The sequence below is a fragment of the Pyrus communis genome, chromosome 3, assembly GCF_041283825.1.
Source record: "Pyrus communis isolate YQ-2024b chromosome 3, ASM4128382v1, whole genome shotgun sequence".
Taxonomy (NCBI): Eukaryota; Viridiplantae; Streptophyta; class Magnoliopsida; order Rosales; family Rosaceae; genus Pyrus; species Pyrus communis.
In genome coordinates this window covers 8,110,657-8,129,073 of record NC_142567.1, presented here as the reverse complement: position 1 = coordinate 8,129,073, position 18,417 = coordinate 8,110,657, and the positions used below count along the sequence as shown (strand labels likewise).

The following is an 18,417-nucleotide window of genomic DNA, read 5'->3' as shown; positions in this document are numbered from 1 at the left end:
GGCTAGGTAGCGCCTAAGTGGCCTAGGCGGATTTAGGTAAATTTTGTTGTATATCTTGTAAATAAGTGCATATTGACACTTACAAAAAATTATACTTGTATGAAATCCATGAATAAGATAATAAAAGAATGATAAAATGCAAAAAGAGTATCCAACAAGTCCAAAATTTAAAAACACATTAAGCATACCATAGTGAGGAGTGTTGTAAGATGACACATGTACAACAAGTTCACAATTTAAAACAACATAAAATGGAAAATAAGAGGAAAATAAGGAAATTTAGTAATGTAAGCTACTTATCTTTAGCATCCTGGAATTTAAGTTGATACACAACACACCTATTCTATAAAATTAACAAAATTTCAAGGTATAATTAGAACTTAGACTTTAAACAAATTTCACAAAAAAAAAAAAAAAAAAAAAAAAAAAAACACCACCCAGCCGCCTAGAGCCACCCCGATTTTTCCAGGCGTTTTGCATAAAATTGCCTCGGTTCCAAGGCGCCACCTAGGGCGTTTTTTAGAACATTGACAAATAGGGGTGTTGGGTAATTCATAATAAACAACTCATTTAATTGATACATACAGATAACTAAATGATCTCTAATTCGAATTCATTTTTGTAAAAATGATATTTTAATTGATCATCAAGGAAAAATAATTTGTTAGTCACATATAATATTGGGCCAATGTAAACGAATAGGTTAATACTTGTTCACTTCTTTTCGGTTACAGAAGCCCAATCCGTTTCCTTAATTTGGGCAGGACTAGGCAGGCCTGTTAATCCGATCCAAGCCTTTTCCTTCCCCTGAGCTGTTGTAATCAGCTCCAACATTTGCTCCACCGGCCGTAACGGCTACTAATTTGAACTATCTGGCATATTGACTAATTTGTCCTTAAAGTTGAGCTCTATTTCAATATTATATTGACTTAGTTAAAAAATAATAATACTAATTAGTGTTTTTTTTCCAAACTAAAGATAAGAGAAGAAAACCATTCATTTATAGTAAAGTAAAATAAATTCAACCACGAGCTGATGGTCCAGTAATAAAGGGCGGATTGTGATACTTCCTTCAAATTGAAAGCTGGATGTCTCAGGTTCGAATCCTACTACTGGTGTGGAAGTCATACTTGTGGCCAGAGGGAAGCTGAAATGCCTCTGTGAGTCTTTTCAACCATCGAAAATGATGGATGACTGTAACTTACTACCAATTGTTCCTCTTTTAAAATAAAACAAAACAAAAACGTAAAATAAATTCGAAAGAAATTTATATTCTATTTTATTGATGAGTTTATAAATATTACCAATTTTTGTTATATGCGATCTGTAATATATGCAATTCTATTTTCAAGTCAACAGATGATAAATGAATATTCATTTCTACAGTTGAAATATCAAAATCAGTCTAAGCACTTTTGTTCTTAGTCACTTTCCTAAGGGGCAATATAGTCATTGAACCCAGATTTGAATTATTATTTTTGGACGGGACCAATTCGTTTCAAATGAAGTTAAAATTAAAAACCATAAAAAATCAACGGTCATAATCCCTCTCCTCCTGCACATTTAAAAAAACAGCGCTCTCTTCCCTCTCTCTCCAACATTTTCGAATTCAAACTCTCTGTATAGCTCCCTCTCTCTCTCTCTCTCTCTCTCTCTCTCTCTCTCTCTCTCTCTCTCTAGATTGCTTGCGATCTGAGAACAATGAGGACGAAGAACAGCAACACCAACAGCGCCAGCGAGTCTGGATTCTTAGGAACCATTTCAGCTTCATCGTTTCGAAAGCTCCTTCCCAGATCCATGTCCACTAAGAACAGCAAATCCATCTTCAACCTACGAAACCATAATTCCGAAAATACCCCTCCACTCAGTCCCAACATCCAGATCAATCACCATGCCGACGACGACTCCTCCGCTTCACCAATCAAGCCTGTACTCTCCGATTCCAAATCTAAGATCACAGAACCGGACGGCCAGAAACAAGCATTGCCGGTGGTGAAGGTATTTATTATTGTCTAATTTCGGAATCTGAGACTTAAGAATTTTTAAGTAACTTGAAAATCAAACATTAGAAGCTTAATTTTGAAATGGCTTAAATTTTAGAGTGAGATTGATCAATCCGACGGTCAGGGAGAACTCCTGCCACCTCTAGACCCATCAGTGAAGGTAATTGAAATTTGAGTTTTGTTTATTTATTTATTTATTGTATCATTACTTTCTGTTTTCTTATTATTATTATTTTTTTTTTGGGTTTTGAAATTTGTATAGGTCGTGGTGAGAATCAGACCAACTAAAGATGGTGCAAATTGGGGGGATCGGACTGTTAAGAAGGTCTCGCCGTGCAGTTTATCCGTTGGGGACCGTACATTTTCATTTGATTCGGTTTTTGATTCGAAATCCGGACAGGTATGATTCTTTGATTAGTCTACATTTGAATGGAATTACATTTTTGAACTCTGAGTGGGTGAAACCTGAACAATATGAGGAGTGAGGAATTGGGTTTTTGTTAATCTTCTTCTTAGCTTTGAAAACTAAATTCAGGCGGATTTTGATACATGGTTACTTTTTGGTGCGTACCAGGAGGATGTTTTTCAGACGGTTGGTGTACCTGTGGTTAAGAATGCCTTAGCCGGTTACAATACTTCAATCTTGTCCTATGGACAGGTACGAATTCATATGCTTTGATGAACGGTCAATTCAACTTGGACAATTTTGTATTTGTTTTGTGAATATCTTCAATTGAATTTTCTGTAGAGCGGAAGTGGTAAGACATACACGCTATGGGGTCCACCAAGTGCCATGGTTGAGGATGCCTCTCCTGGAAGTTGCCAGGGCATTGTTCCACGCATCTTCCAAATGCTGTTTTCTGAGATTCAAAAGGTATGTTCTTTGGTTTCTTGTTTAGTTTTATAGCTGGAAAGTTACGAAAGCACTAAGCAGGTGTGTATGGATATGTATTTATTAATGTTATTTTGGGATTGGTACATGTAGGAGCAAGAGAACTCCAAAGGGAAACAGTTGAATTACCAGTTCCGTTGTTCATTTCTCGAGGTATACTTCTTGTTACTCTTCAAAATTCTCTGTACTATATATCGTCAAGGATCCTTATATAGTAATGGTTTTGTAAATTTTTCTCTGCCACAGATATATAATGAACAAATTGGAGATTTACTTGATCCGACCCTGCGGAACCTTGAGGTGGAGTTTCTCTTTGTTATCAAGTTCTTCCACTGATGCTTGTTTTTCGATTTTTTTATTTCATTAGTAAATGCTTAAGATACTCACGGGTTTTACTTTAATCTGTTTTAGATCAAGGATGACCCCAAAAATGGATTTTATGTTGAGAATCTGACTGAGGAGTATGTGACTAGCTATGAGGATGTGACACAAATTCTGATTAAGGTGTGCTATATAGCGCAATTTTCTATTTACTACTGAGGAACAAATGTCTGTTTTTTTCTTGTTTTTGGCTTCGCATACTCATCAACGTTTCTGTACATGGAGCAGGGGCTTTCAAGTAGAAAAGTTGGAGCAACTAGCATGAACTCCAAGAGCTCTAGATCCCATATTGTTTGTACATTCATCATCGAGTCATGGTGTAAGGTAACGTTGCACATTGAAATTTTCGATCTACTAATGGGATATTATATTTTGTTGAATAGAAGGTGGTTTAGTTATTACTTTCGTGTCTATCACTCGAGCACGGTGTTTATTTACTTGATTCTACAGGAGAGCTCATCCAAGTGCTTTGGTAGCTCAAAAACAAGCAGGATGAGTTTTGTTGATCTTGCTGGCCTGGACAGAAATAAAGGCGATGATGACACAGGTAGACAATGCGCGAGGGAAGACAAATATGTGAAGAAGTCCTTGTCACGGCTTGGGTATGGTTCAGTAACCTTCATGTCTGATTCCATAACTTTTCATAATCATTCCATCAGGCGCCTTATTGTAAATGACTTACAGGATAGTTTACAATATGCGGAATACACTACTGATGACAAAATCAGAAAAATAGTTTGCTATCACTTTTACTTTCTTCTGCATTAAATTATTGTTCGTGCGCAAGGACGCATTTTATGGAAACATAACCAAGTTTTTGTGTACTTCTAGACTTTGTGGATCATTTGTCTCTGACCAGTGCATTTTTTTAACTGTTAATGTTGTTATTTTGGTGCAGGCTTTTAGTAAATACTCTTGCAAAAGTGCCCCAGTCTGAAAAATCTGAAGATGTTTCATATAAGTCTTCCTGCTTAACACATTTACTGCGAGAATCAATTGGTGGCAACTCAAAACTTACAGTCATCTGTGCAGTTTCCCCAGACAACAAGTATTTGACTCCTCTCTGCTAATTGTTTTTTTGCTATGAAGTTTGATTTATTATTAGCATGCTCGGATACATTTATTTACATCATAATTGCATAGAATTCATACATTCATACATTGTATTGTAAATCCTCTGAAACGTTCATTATGCTTGTCAAATGCAGAAATAATGGAGAGATACTGCGAACTTTAAGGTTTGGAGAACGAGCGAAATCTGTTAGGAATGAACCAGTAATAAATGAAATAACAGAGGATGATGTTAATGATCTGAGTGATCAAATTCGCCAGTTAAAGGTACTAAGTTCTTTGTAGTTCTATCTGGATTTCTGTCACAAAGGCTGAAGGTGATAGAAATTTGAGGTTTGTGAAATGTGTGTTTTGCAGGAAGAACTTATAAGAGCAAAGTCTAGTGGCTCGCTTGTGATTAAGAATGGATATTTTCAAGGGAGAAATGTACGTGAAAGCTTGAATCAATTGCGGGTGAGCCTGAATCGATCTTTGATTTTACCCAGCATCGATAATGATTCTGATGAAGAGGTAAATGTGGATGAACATGATGTAAGGGAACTACGTGAGCAGCTAGATGAGCTGCATAATTCTTATGAACATGATATTGGGGACAATTCTGTCAATAGAGATTCTGCTCAGTTGTGTGGAAGTTGTTATACAGACTCGATAAGTGAAGATGACTTTCATAGTTCAGACGAAAAGGACAATGAGGTATTTGAAGAAATTGATCTGGAATTTTCTCAGAATGAGCTACCTCCCAAGGACAACTTCGAATTGGCAGAAGAGATTTCTCCTACCACCACTGGTTCAGTAAACAGAAGCAGTGTTTCAATCAGTTTATGCTGTCGGTCCCCAGTCCTCCAAGACCCAACGTTGTCCGAGTCTCCAAAACTTGGAAATGCACAAAGAAAGAGCGTCACTTTTGCACCAGGCGGTTCAGTTAGTCAGAACAACGTATCAGACAGTTCCAAGTTCAAGTCAGATGTATTGAGACAGTCACTGAATCAAAGTGAAAACATCCAATCCTCTTTGCGCTCAAGCAAAATATTTCCAGGCCCCACTGAGTCATTGGCTGCCAGCCTCCAGAGGGGCTTGCAGATAATTGACTACCACCAGCAGAACTCCGAATCAAGAAAATCCGCAGTCTCGTTCTCCTTTGAGCACTTGGCACTGAAACCTGTTAAAGCTAATTCTTCATCTCAAACATTACCAGAAACAAGGCCATCCATAGATGGGCCATCTTCTTTGTTCCTTTGTGCATCATGCAAAAGAAGAGTGTATGAAGATGATACAAATGAGGTCTCGGACAGCTTGAAGACATGGACTGTAGAAGCTGATGAACCAGGAAAGCCTAACCAAAGAACCGAGGTACGTTAAGTTTACTTGCTGTAAACTCAGGAATGAACTCGGGAATGCCTTGTTAATTTACTTTTTTTTATTCTAAACAGGATGTAGTGGAAGAAGCTAAAAAGGAGGAGCTTCAGAATCGTTGCAAGGAGCAAGCAGCTAAAATTGAGCAGTTAAATCAACTGGTAACATTTTCTCTTTCTGTTTCGACCTCAACGAACTATTTCTTCTCCATACCATATATATGTGTCTTACGTTTCAGAGAATTTTATTCTTTTTTTAGATAGAGCAATTCAAAAGTTGTGCAGATAATGGTAAAGAAATGATACCATATGAGGAGTTCAAAGATGGAAAGAAGGTAGGTCGGAGCGGTTTATGTTTTTTAACCTTTTCATATTCTGATATTAACTTCCTCAATTTTGCATATTTAAAGTTCTCTTACATGTTATTGGTGATTTCTGTAGCTCGTGAGGGGCAGTTCTGTTGATATTCACCAACCAGAGACTATAAAGGAGAAAAGTGAAATACAGGAAGTTCAGAATCAGTTCGATCTTGGGGATGGGAATGCAGATTTTGATATGGATGAGAAGGAAGCACTACTTAAGGAAGTTCAGATGTTAAGGGCCAAATTGCAGTCACGTACTGATGTATCACCCAACAAGTCCACTGAGAGACTGAGATCCTCTTTATTGTCACGATCCATCCAACTGCAAAAAAGTAGCACATTTCGAGATAACAGCGAGGAAGAACTGGAGAAGGAAAGACAGAGATGGACAGAAATGGAGAGTGATTGGATTTCCTTAACTGATGACTTGCGAGTAGATCTTGAATCCATCCGCGGGCGAGCAGAGAGAGTGGAGATGGAATTGAAATTGGAAAAGCAAAAAACTGAAGAGTTGGATGATGTGCTTCAAAGATCTGTCCTTGGGCATGCTCGCATGGTTGAACACTATGTTGAACTACAAGATAAATATAATGACTTGGTTGCAAAGTACCGTGCAATCATGGCAGGAATAGCAGAAGTGAAGAGGGCAGCGGCAAAAGCAGGAGCAAAAGGTCGTGGATCTCGCTTTTCGAAATCCCTGGCAACAGAGCTCTCAGTTTTGAGAGTGGAAAGAGAGAGGGAGAGGGAGCTGTTGAAGAAGGAGAACAAGAGTCTCAAGATTCAACTGAGAGATACTGCAGAAGCTGTTCATGCTGCCGGAGAACTCCTTGTTAGGCTTAGAGAAGCTGAACATTCCGCATCAGTTGCAGAGGTAACTCATATTTTGCCCTTAAACACAAATGAAACCCCTAACATTTGGCATTTTTGCTATCGAGTAATTCACAAAGAGAAACCCTTTAAGTTGGTTCTTCCAAGTTCGTTTGTCTCACTAATTGTTTTTGTCATCTGTCTTCCATAAACGCAGGAGAACTTTACGAATGTGCATCAAGAAAACGAAAAGTTGAAGAAGCAAATGGAGAAGCTTAAAAGAAAGCACAAGATGGAGATGATCACCATGAAGCAGTACATGGCAGATAGTAAACTGCCAGAGTCCGCTTTGCAACCACTATACCGGGAAGACTCTGTCATTCCGCACAACACAGACGATGATCAGGCATGGAGAGCAGAATTCGGAGCTATATATCAAGAGCATTACTGACTGGTCGGAATTTGAAGCCAGACATTTGAGTGAACTACCGATTTATCTGAATGAGACCCAACTTGGGTTCATGCAATAGGCAGCAATATTATGAATTCTTTCATTTGATTTTCTTTTCATGTATGCCTCAACAAAACTTTAACATACAATGTTATGAATTCATTCTTTTAATTTCAACCATATGTTTCAGTGTTTGTTTTGAAGCGATAATCGTTATGTTTCCTGAGAAGCTCAGATGGTTGTCGACACCGATCATTTAACTAAGGAGCGTTTTATCAAGAGCATTACTGAATGGTCGAAAGTTGAAATCTACCAGGAAGCATTACATACATTTTGAAAACTCAGTCATGCACTAGTCACTGCTATGGTTGAAGACAAGTGCATTCTTACTCAGTTGTATTGATGCCCAACTTCGGCAGAAACCATACGACTAAGACATTGTATGGTAGTTTGAGTCTAGCCTATTGTTCTAAAAATCCCCACCTAGCATCGGCTAGGTAGGCCTAGGCGCTAGACGGCTGACCTCCACCCCTTTTAATCCCTAGGTGTTTAAACAATAAGAAATGGCACATAACCCTCTAGGCACCTGCCTAGTCTGTCTAGACCCATCTAGGCACCCATCTAGTTCGCGGCTCGCACTTAAACAAAAAGTAAACAATCTTCATTTTACATTTTATTTTTTTAATAAATTATATGAGACTTCGTAAGTACTTGGATAAATATAATATTTTTAATATGTTCTAATACTTTATAATATATATATATATATCATTTTATTTTCTAATGTATGTGTCATGATACAATTATGTATTCTTTTAAATATAAGTACACTTATTTATGTAACATAATAAATTTCACTAAAACTGAAAAAAGGGCCTAGGTCCCCGCCTAAATGCTAGGCCCTTGCCCGGCACTATTGCTTGAGGCCCTAGGCTTGCATCTGAGTGTACTTTTTCTCGTAGGCGTGTTCCACGTGCCCATTGCAAACTAATACACCTTTCCATCAACACACAAAACTTTGTTGACCTATAAAGGCCATGTCTCTGATCCTGTGGCAATTCCAAAGACCGCTGAGAAAGATCTGATCACGCATGCCTGGAGTCAAATTGGGATCAAGATTGTCTGCCCTCCCATTTTTCATCCCCTTCCATCATTTTCTATTTTTCTAGCCATTGATTTCATGTTAAGTTAATTTAATACTCTAGATTTTGTCACCTTACACATTTTCACTATACTTTCTTCCTCTTCACTTATGTTGCTGCATTCACAGACCAAGAAACATTTTTACTCTCAGCCCATAGTTTTTGTTTTGTTTTGGTTTGATTTGTTCTCTCTCTCATTTCCCCCCCCCTCCCCCTTCGCCATCCTATTATGGATCTCCTCGGCTCTCTCACCATCCCTTCTCCTCTCATCTCCTTCTATCTCATGGATTTCTTCTTCTCAGTCTCCCGTTGATTTCTTCACCGCCTACGCCTCTTGATTCACAATCGCCACAGTTTCCGAGTGATTAAATTCATAAATTCTTAATTTTTTCAACATTCTGGATTCTAGGTCTTCTCTGTTTCTGAAAATTTGCATATAATCCCATCTGGTTTTTTTTTTTTTTTAATTGATTTAAAAAAAACCATCTTTTGTAAAAATTTGGTGTTTGAATTTTTGGGTTTCTTTGAAAAATGGTGACTCTGAATCTGGGAATGCTCCATTATGTTGTGGACCATGTGTACGGTGCATTCATGCACAGAACGAAGATAAGCCCTCGATTGTAATTCAATGGCATTCTTGGTGGAGGATGTTGTTGTTGTGCAGCTGAAAATGTTTCTTGGTCTGTGAATGCAGCAGCAGAAGCGAAGAGGAAGAAAGGAGAGTGAAAAATGTGTGAGGTAGCAAAATCTGGAGCATTAAATTAACTCAACATGAAATCAATGGCTAGAAAAATAGGAAGGGATGAAAGGGGATGGAAAATGTGAGGGCAGACAATCTTGGTCCGTCGAATTCTGACCATGGATACGCTACATAAGTAATCAAGTCTTTCAGTAACGATACATAAGTCAAAACCAGAAAACCCCGACCCGAGGAAGATATGCTTCAAATTAGGTTTAAGAGTAATACACTGGTTTCGTAAATGCTGCTACATTTTTTTGTAACAAACATGACCGCGGTTTCAAGAGGAGTGATCCTGTTCCACCATTTATCTAAATCATAAGATGACACAAGATTCACACCGGTTGAAATTGAGGCAAACAAAACTACAATTCATGTCGGTGAAGTTGGGATGTTGTCATATAGGTGAACATTTCTCCCCCTTCCCATCTAATGAAAATAGCCAAGAACCTGGCCCCCAACATTACGCTTAACAGCCTCTTCGTGATCCAACACACCTTCGGGAGTAGTAATCACAACATAACCCCACTGCATGACGAGAGAGAAGCCCGTTAACAGAAAAATCCAGACTTTCCCACACAGGCACCTTTAAATAATAAGACACAAAAAAAGAACTTTTAACAGATCTTTCGACATCAGGAGGTTAACAAACCTGTTTAGTCGGAAGCGTTTGCTTTTTGTACTCTTCAATATCTCTTGCCTTTACATCCTGCCTGTAAGTAAGAGCTTTACAATCGTTAACCCTGCCTTGTAGTTGAACTGTTATCCTCCCCACTCTATGAGGATCAAAGATCTGAAAATCCTTGATGTAACCTAAAGAGAACATACCACGGTCAGGGACATTAAAACATAAGCATGCAACAAATTGACAAATAACATTTGGAGCTGATATATACTTTTTTATTCACCCTCTCCTGCTTCAAAGAAACGAACAAGAAGTGCAATGCATTTGGTACAAATAAAAAAAATTGCTCCTCTTTCTTCTGTATGTTCAATACAACTACAAAACAGAGCTCCCTTCTAGCAATACAGTGAATTTGAAGACAGACTTATATTTAATTAACTGTTGAAACTTGAAAGACATCCCAACATTAGCTTATTTTAGAAAACTAAACTTTTCGGTAGGGCATTCACGAACTACTTCATAAGCAGAGAAAGAAAATAATATATTAATATTATTTAAACGAAAAGAATATCCCGTCTCCAATTAAAACAACAATGTAACCAAAGGATCCCATAATTACTTACAAGTTGCTATAATGCTAGTCCTCCAATACCCAGTATTAAAACCATCACCAAATTATTTGAAGCAATATATCCTCGAACATTCTTATTATTTTATTTACCTTATTCAAGGATGCCTGATTATGCCACGCATCAGAATGAAAATGGTGTTATGTAATTCATAAACTGACATCGTAGTAAGTTCAGGTGAAAAAAATAAAGACAATAAAGCCCTAAAACTAGTCAGCCTGTCCTGGATACCATTTTTCTTGTTTACGTGAACTAATGAAAATAAAAAATAAATAAACCTCTGTTGACTAAAGCCAAATTCCTAGAGCCCATACCAGCTAACTGAACTCAGTTCTGTAGGTCCTTATTCACTACAAGTTCACCTCTTTCAAAACCCTCTCAACAAATTAACCTTACAGAAATCCATATTCTGAAAGTACATTATAAATAGTTAGTATTTATTATCAAAATCTATATAATAAAGGAGGAGACTGTAGGGTTTTACCTCGATCTTTCATGATTTTGAGGAATGATGACATTACTGTGGATATAGGTTTCAACTCCACCGTATCTTTCCCCCTTCTCTCCGCATTCACTATCGATCTCAATGCATTATTCAATATCATTCTCCCCATCCTTCTCTGCGCAAAATCCAACCCTCAAATGTCATGCACCCAAAGGAAGGCTCTGTTAGAAACAAAAAGGTATTGCTATGATCTTTAAACCTCTTAGCTGTGTAGTTGGAGTGGTTAGCTGTGAAGTAATACATACAAAAATTTGAAATATTGAAAAGTATATCTAGAACAACTAGAAAAATAGGTTACATTCCTGCACTTAATTCGTACATACCAGCCACAAAAGTAGCAGCATTTCATTTGGGGTTTCTCATTTCTGCACAAAGTTGTTTAAAGTTGCAACCAAACTATCATTACCACACCCATAAAAGTCTGGCTTTTTTCTCAGCACACCAACTTCAGGGAAGAAGAACATGAAGCTGCCATTTATTTACTCTACTTGCACAATTTATAATCAGAAATAGACCAATTGGGCAAAAAATTTAAGAAATATAATAAACGAAATAAAGCATCCAAAATTTCAGCAATTTCACTTCCAGACAAATTGAAATGGCACGCGCAACATGAAATATGTTCCTTCAACGCTATTCGTGAAGGATTCAGACTGTGGAATCCTAATTCACAGCAGAAGAAAACCCAATTCAAATTAAACGAAAAAACGAGGTGCTACGCAGACGTGGTACCTAAGCCAATCCAGAAAACCCAATGAAGTTGAAGAAGGTAAGCAACAACGAAGTGAAGAAATTTGCGGAGAGCGAGCACTGGCTGAGCAGATCAGACCGCACAGTGCAGAAGGCGGCGGCTGAGCAGACTACGGAACAGATGGCAAAGAAGAATGGAAGGGTTAATATTAAGGGGGTACACAACGACAGCGTCTCGGGTTGAATTTCACTCGATTCATGTACTCTATTTCTCTAAATCCAGATAATATAATTGGGTATATTTTCTAGGGTTCTTTTATTATTTCTTTTATCATAATGCTTTTAATGATATATTTTTTAGAGCATCTCTAAAAGATATATCAAAATGTTCACGTTAACAATAACGGTAAAAATAAATATTATTAGTTTTTTTCAACCGAAATGGTAATTCTTATGTAACATGACATGAAAGGGCAGCAGGGAGAATTGATGTCAAATTTGACAACTTCAAATCTATTTTTAGTAATTAATAAATGTCAGTATGACTTTATGTTGCCGCCATCACATATTTTAATTTTTTTTATTTTTTTCTGTTAGGTGCGTGTGGCCCGACAAAACCTTCAGCGGTGGGGCCTGCTGCAGCATAAAATAGACAACTCTATAACGAATTGCTGACATGGTGCTTTATGGGTCATTGGCTTTCCAACGGTCAGATGATTTGGACCGTTAGATTTTCAATGATAAAAAAAAAATTGAAATTGTTAACATTGCGACACGTGGCATAATCGGGTGCGTCTATCAGTTTGAAAATCAATGGTCATGATTAATCCAACGGTTAAAAAAATTAGAAAAAAAAATCATTTGTATTGTTTTTCTATAAATACTCAACCATATTCTTCATTTCATCACAACTCAATATTTATTTACTACAATTTTTTATATTTGTTTTCCACTTTCCAAGTTCTTTGTTTTTTTTTTCAAAAAATGGGTGAGAATGCAATACAATCGATCGCAGAAGATCTTGCTTTGCTTGACAGGTGGGTGTGTGTTACTCATTGACCCGATGATTGAAAATGAGATAAGGGTGCAACATATGTGGAAGAAGATTCATGCACAACTTGTCGAGGTGATACAAGGCACATAGTGGACCGAGCATTCTCTATTGAGACAAACATCTATATAAAAATTTGAAAGCTTGGCAAGAAGCCATTACAATAGCGGAAGGAATTTATGTTAGTGACGTTAATCTAGCCGACGTGGTATGATATTATTATTAATAACTTAAAAAAGGAATTAATATATATATATATATATATTTTTATTTTTTTTACTTTTGTTATGTAAATTTGTATGTTGTTTCATAATTTTTTCCAGTAACTACAAGTACAAATGTGGTTCAATCTTGAAAACAAGAAATCATTCACAAGGCACAAATGTTGGAACATTATGAAGCATACTCTAAAGAACAAAGTTCCGCCTAGTGGTCCACAAGTTGAGTTCAATGACACTCCATTGCACAAGCCAACGACTGAAGAGTTGCCATTGGAGACCTAAGAAACCTTGAGGCTTATTGGTAAGAAGGTTGCAAAGAAAAGAGCTGCAAGAGGGAGTTCTAGAATAATATTAAAAAATAGTTGACAAATTAGCCCGGCAACATGCATTCAATATGGAACGAGACATGTTACAGATATAAGCAAGACAAGTCTAGAGATGAAGCAAAGGCGAGAGAAAGGGAGTTAAATTTGGCAAGAAAGGTAAGAGGAGAAGGATCGGGGAATCATGTCCAACGCCTCTGTCACGCCCCGATCCAGACATACGTCCAAGATCGAAACGTGACGTCACCCAATTACTCGTGTAACTCACATACCCCGTCTCAGGAATATGGTAATCACAATTCGAGAATCAAATTGCAAAGAAATCTTTCGTTTACCTTATGGCTACATCTAACCTCCTTGTTAGACTGCCTACGTACCCTCAAATAGGGATCAAGTCATTCGTAGTTCATTTCCACAAAACCAGACGTCTATTCTTCTAAGTTCTAAAAATTTACATAACAAAGCCTAAATAATAGTATATAAATTAATACTAAAATATTTACCACATTGACTAGATTATTGCCACTTCGATAAATTCTTTCCCCTTTTTGGATGGCGTCTTCCCAAGCTTTCTAATCTTTATGTAGATGTTTGGCTGACATCATGTTGACGTAAGCCTGCCATTGGCGCAAGATCGAGTTTGAGATGCATGGGCTTTTGGGCATGTAGTGGATGGCCCACCACTTGCCCTTGCTTTGGTGGGTTGCTAGAGTTAACTTTTGTAATACCCTGAAATTTTAAATCTATGAATTAGATATTCATAATTATGAATATGCGGAGAAAATCGAAAATAAATCGATTTATGATTAGGAAAATTGAATTGAGAAATTGTAAAAATTTTGTTTCCGGTAATTATTATAATTTTCGTATTTGTATTATTGAGATTTTATATTATTTTTCGAGAATTTATGTTAATTTGTTTGAATTTAGTTTTAAATTAAACTAGTTACGAAGTTTGAAGTTTGGAAATTAATTATCTAAAATCTGTAAAGCTTTTAAGGTCATAATTTATATGTTTGAATAGAGCTCAATCTCACGAACGCGTAGGCACAAACCATTCATGAAACGAAGTTATAACGAAGAAGTTATTATTGATTGAAATGGAGGGCAAAATAGACATTTTATCATTAATTTGAAAGGCTCCAGAAACTCTGGAGCAATGGGATGATACCACGTATGTGGCTGTGAGGAAGATAGGGTTGCAAGAGAGAAAAGGAGGGAAATGGTGGACCAATGGGGGGAGAACCAGGAGGAAAAAGGAGAGAAAAGGAAAACACCGGATCACCCTGGACCTGATGAACCCAACCCAATTAGCTGGCTCCCATGATAGTTTTCGACGGTTTTCCATCCGATTCTCGATGAGTTTCTTCGAGTTGTTACTTGGAAAAGTGTTTTCAACCTCCCCTCTAAATTCTATCAAAAACCCGAGCTAATTTGGTATTGGTTTCATGGGAAATGCACCGGTGCGTGTACGGGGTGCACAACGGTGATTCCGCCATTTAGGAAAGCAACACGATCAACTACCACCATGGTTCGACTCCTGGTGAGGCAGGGAACAAAACCCAAACAACTATAAGGGCGGCGGAGCACCGGAGGTGACGGATCGAAGCCATCTATTTCTAGGGATTCAGGCGAGTTTGAGGGAAATTGGAGCGTTTCCCGAACAAATTGGACTTGGTCATAGGTATAAAACTTGCTCTACTCATTAAGGTCTTCATTTCTGTGAAATTTGAGAATTTTTGGAATTAGTTGAATTTTCCGGCGAGTCGGGGCAGCCAGTCGCCGCATGTGGTGGCGCATGGGCTGAGACCCCACCTGACCTTCCTAGGCTAAATTTGATACCCCAATTCCATATTTGACATCCGATTAATGGAATTCTATCGTTTGAGTATAATTTCGTTAAGATCCGCCACTTGATCATTATATGAATTGACGATCTAACTTTTGGATATACACCAAACTTTAATACATGATAGTATGTAATATTTGAGGGCCATAGGAACTTACGGACCAGGAATCCGATTTACAGATCTTCCCGAATTGGATTTGTAAGTTTGCAAAGTAAAACATTAACCGTCACTGGAAATGGTGAATGGTGAACTACAAAAGGCTTGATCCCGCTCAATGGTACATAAGCAGTCTAACAAGGGTTAGATGCAGCCTTAAATAATTGAGATTAACCTTTTGTTGGAAATTTGAGGGAAGAAAAGAAATTATGGTGATTTAATTGAAAACTAAAAATCTTATTTTAATTATAGATTTTGTGAGTGATTAAGAAATTTACATAAAGAATTGTAGTTAGTTAAATTAAAGTTAAATTAGAGCTTAATTTTGGCCCATCAACGAAATTAGTTTCCGAAATAAAATTTTTGGGTCGGAGCGTTACAACTTTTTAGGATGGAGGGCATCATTGTTACCCTTACTTTTCACAACGGGTGAACTTGGTCTCAAACGGGTGGACTTGCTCTAATACATCTTGAAGGTAGTGTCAAAAAATTGAATAAGGGCAAAAGTCTAGTAACTAGAATGAAATATAACTAGGGATGGAAAAAATATTGAAAATCTTGAACCGAACCGAAAACGTCCTGAAACCGAACTGAAAACATCTCGAACCAAAAATCCTAAACCGAACAGAACATATTTTATAATATATATTTAATTTTAAATTAGGTTTAGGAATTGTATGGACTGTTGGATTTGGTTGAGATTTAATCTCAACCGTTCATTCATTACCCTAACTCTTTCAACCTCACCTGAGTTGCCTTACTCTCACAGTCTCTCTCTCGTCTTGACTTGTCTCCTCCGCACACCCAAAATCAAGCTTTACTTCACAACACACTCTAATAGCTTCCTTCACTATCCCCTATCCCGAGGCGTGCTCTGCCCCGTCACCCTCCTCAACTCCTCTGCCCAGCAGTCGCTGCCACAACTGCCAACAACGAGTACTCTCTTTCCACAATTGGCTCAATTGTTGCCTCATTATATCTCTGCAGATTTTTGTCTTTCAAGTTTGATTAAATCCTCATACTCTATACTTTTTTAAGCTTTGATTGTATAAATTTCATTGCTTTTGTGTTTTCATGCTTTAATTTTGTATTTTGCTCAAATAAATATTGTTTGTATAGGTTGTATGTCTTCATTTCCAAAACTTCTTTAATTTTCCCAAACCATTCCGAGTTACCAAGATTTTTTTGGAAATATCAAAATTTTGGTTTGGTTTGGTTTTAGTTTTCAAAATCCTGACCCGAAATGGGTTGGTTCGAGATTCAGGTTAAGCTAGGGGTGGAAATTTTTACCAACATACCGTACCAACCGCCTACCATACCATACCATACCAAATTTTTACCAAAAATTTGTACCAATTGGTAAATGGTACGGTATTTGTACCGTACCATACTATTTTGGTACAGTACTGGTATTCAAAACTAGTACCGATGGTATACCGTACCTACCATTAATATTATATTATATATTTATTCATATATATGATATATATATATATATATATATAATTATGTATTATGTAATTTTTATTAATATTTTTATATCTTAGACTCCTAGTCATTTGACTCATTTATCACCAAAGAATGAAAGAATCCTAAGTTCCAAACTACTTTTAGACTTCTCTCACTCTCTGCTCGATAGAAAGTTAGAACTTAGAAACCTAGGGCCTTCTTTCTGCCGCCCCAGCTCTCTCAAGTCGACTCATCTTCGTTTCCCTGTTTCCGGCGACTTTGTCTTTCTCTACAGTCCATCTCATCATCTCCTTCATCAACTTGGGTTGTCCTTCTTCGCGGTTCTGTCTGTCAAGGTAATTTACATACCATTTTGAAGAATATAGAGATGAAGTTTAGGAATCTCTTTCATCAGTTTTTCCATTGTACTCTTTTATCAGTTTTTTCATCGTACTCTGTCATCAATTTTGAAGAATGGGTTGTCCTTCTCTGTAATTAGATAAAAACTTTCAGAAACCCTAAATTGATAAAATTGGGGATTTATTAATTGGTTTGATTTTATATAACCTATTTTGCTTGCTGCCTACTTTTTTACATCCTATTTTGGTTGCCGTAGCCGTAACTTATTCAAATATCCTAGTAGATTAATGTATGGTTACTTATTTGGGGGAAATTAAAGATCAGAGATCAATTAGTAATTAATTAAAGCAGATTAATATTAAGATATATAGGTAGTTAACAATTATACCTTTCATGATTTGAGAAACACGGATGCAAATCTCGCCGGATTGATTATAGCCGAGTGAGAGACCAGTTTCAGGGTAGGGGTGGACATTAAAATGTATACTTTTTTACATCCTATACTAAATTGATAAAACTTGGGATTTATCAGTTAGTAATTAATTAAAGCAGATTAATATTTGGGATATATAGGTAGTTAACAATTATACTAATGCATAAAATTAGGAATTGGTGCCTTATTCACTTGCATATGACTATGCATACAATTTATATGAATGATTGCATAATTATGTGGCTTATTCATATGACTATGCATACAATTTATATGTATGAGTTACAGGGCTAGCTACTATATTTTAATATATCATTGTGTCTTATTTGGGTTAATAGGTCAAGATGGAGTCTAGGAATAGTCATGGCTCTACTAGTACACCTTCCACCACTCAGACCCAACCTCAACTCCAAACACTTGAAACACAACCTCAATAAGAAAATCAAGAACAAGTGGATGAAAGTGTGGGAAGTGGTAAGAGAGGTGACAATGATATTAATGGGGGCGATCGGTGGTGTGGTCACATGCTAAGAAGGTGGTAAGAAAAGGGAATAAAGGTAAAAAATTTCACCTTGCAATTTGCTCACATTGCAAGGAAGAGTGTCCGGTCGATCTTGATAAAAATGGGACATCGAGCATAATGTATCACCTTAGAAAAGTTTGTAAGGATTTGCCTCTTTATATAAAAAGTGATAAAAATCAACCGGTCTTAACAAATGAGTCCATAGGTAGTGAATTGATCCCCTACACCTTTAACCAAAAGAGACTCAAGTTAAAGGTTGTGATGTTTGTCATCAAGGATGAACAACCATTTAATGTGGTTGAAGATGATGAATATATTGATATGATGAAAGAGGCTCAACCTCGTTTCAAGATTCCAAATATGAAGAAGATTGCGGCCGGTGTGTGGGATTTGTTTGTATTA

General features: G+C 37.0%; 2 protein-coding genes across 4 annotated transcripts; one reads left to right on the top strand and one right to left on the bottom strand.

The window, feature by feature from the left end:
* Positions 1 to 1,533: 1,533 nt before the first annotated feature.
* On the top strand, positions 1,534 to 7,496 carry LOC137716048 (kinesin-like protein KIN-12F). The gene is made up of 17 exons (XM_068455442.2): positions 1,534 to 1,998; positions 2,101 to 2,163; positions 2,266 to 2,403; positions 2,578 to 2,661; positions 2,752 to 2,877; positions 2,989 to 3,048; positions 3,142 to 3,195; positions 3,307 to 3,399; positions 3,505 to 3,600; positions 3,727 to 3,878; positions 4,175 to 4,324; positions 4,485 to 4,614; positions 4,705 to 5,697; positions 5,778 to 5,861; positions 5,960 to 6,034; positions 6,141 to 6,932; positions 7,086 to 7,496. The coding sequence occupies exons 1-17, from the start codon at positions 1,702 to 1,704 to the stop codon at positions 7,317 to 7,319; spliced, it is 3,621 nt and encodes a 1,206-aa protein (XP_068311543.2). The 5' UTR covers positions 1,534 to 1,701; the 3' UTR covers positions 7,320 to 7,496.
* Positions 7,497 to 9,370: 1,874 nt separating this feature from the next.
* LOC137715842 (small ribosomal subunit protein uS8my) lies at positions 9,371 to 11,911 on the bottom strand. 3 transcript variants are annotated; one of them, XM_088690861.1, is made up of 5 exons: positions 11,692 to 11,911; positions 11,283 to 11,443; positions 10,939 to 11,074; positions 9,853 to 10,013; positions 9,371 to 9,728 (listed from the first exon to the last, which is right to left on the bottom strand). In XM_088690861.1, exons 2-5 carry the CDS (start codon positions 11,301 to 11,303, stop codon positions 9,630 to 9,632), a joined length of 417 nt encoding a protein of 138 aa, XP_088546987.1. In that variant the 5' UTR covers positions 11,304 to 11,443; positions 11,692 to 11,911; the 3' UTR covers positions 9,371 to 9,629. The 3 variants fall into 3 exon arrangements, with proteins under 3 accessions (XP_088546987.1, XP_068311294.1, XP_068311295.1); XM_068455193.2 differs by lacking the exon at positions 11,283 to 11,443 and having other exon boundaries at positions 10,939 to 11,120; positions 11,692 to 11,910; XM_068455194.2 differs by lacking the exon at positions 11,283 to 11,443 and having other exon boundaries at positions 11,692 to 11,909.
* Positions 11,912 to 18,417: the final 6,506 nt, after the last annotated feature.

What these genes read in the sequence shown, in the direction of transcription:
- LOC137716048 (XM_068455442.2), top strand. Translation starts at nt 1,702, where the DNA reads ATGAGGACGAAGAACAGCAACACCAACAGCGCCAGCGAGTCTGGATTC. An exon ending in GCAGTTTCCCCAGACAACAA is followed by an intron (nt 4,325 to 4,484) that starts GTATTTGACTCC and finishes TGTCAAATGCAG; the next exon opens with AAATAATGGAGAGATACTGC. An exon ending in AGCCTAACCAAAGAACCGAG is followed by an intron (nt 5,698 to 5,777) that starts GTACGTTAAGTT and finishes TATTCTAAACAG; the next exon opens with GATGTAGTGGAAGAAGCTAA.
- LOC137715842 (XM_088690861.1), bottom strand. Translation starts at nt 11,303, where the DNA reads ATGCTGCTACTTTTGTGGCTG. An exon ending in TGCTGCTACTTTTGTGGCTG is followed by an intron (nt 11,075 to 11,282) that starts GTATGTACGAAT and finishes GATTTTGCGCAG; the next exon opens with AGAAGGATGGGGAGAATGAT. An exon ending in AAACGCTTCCGACTAAACAG is followed by an intron (nt 9,729 to 9,852) that starts GTTTGTTAACCT and finishes CTCGTCATGCAG; the next exon opens with TGGGGTTATGTTGTGATTAC.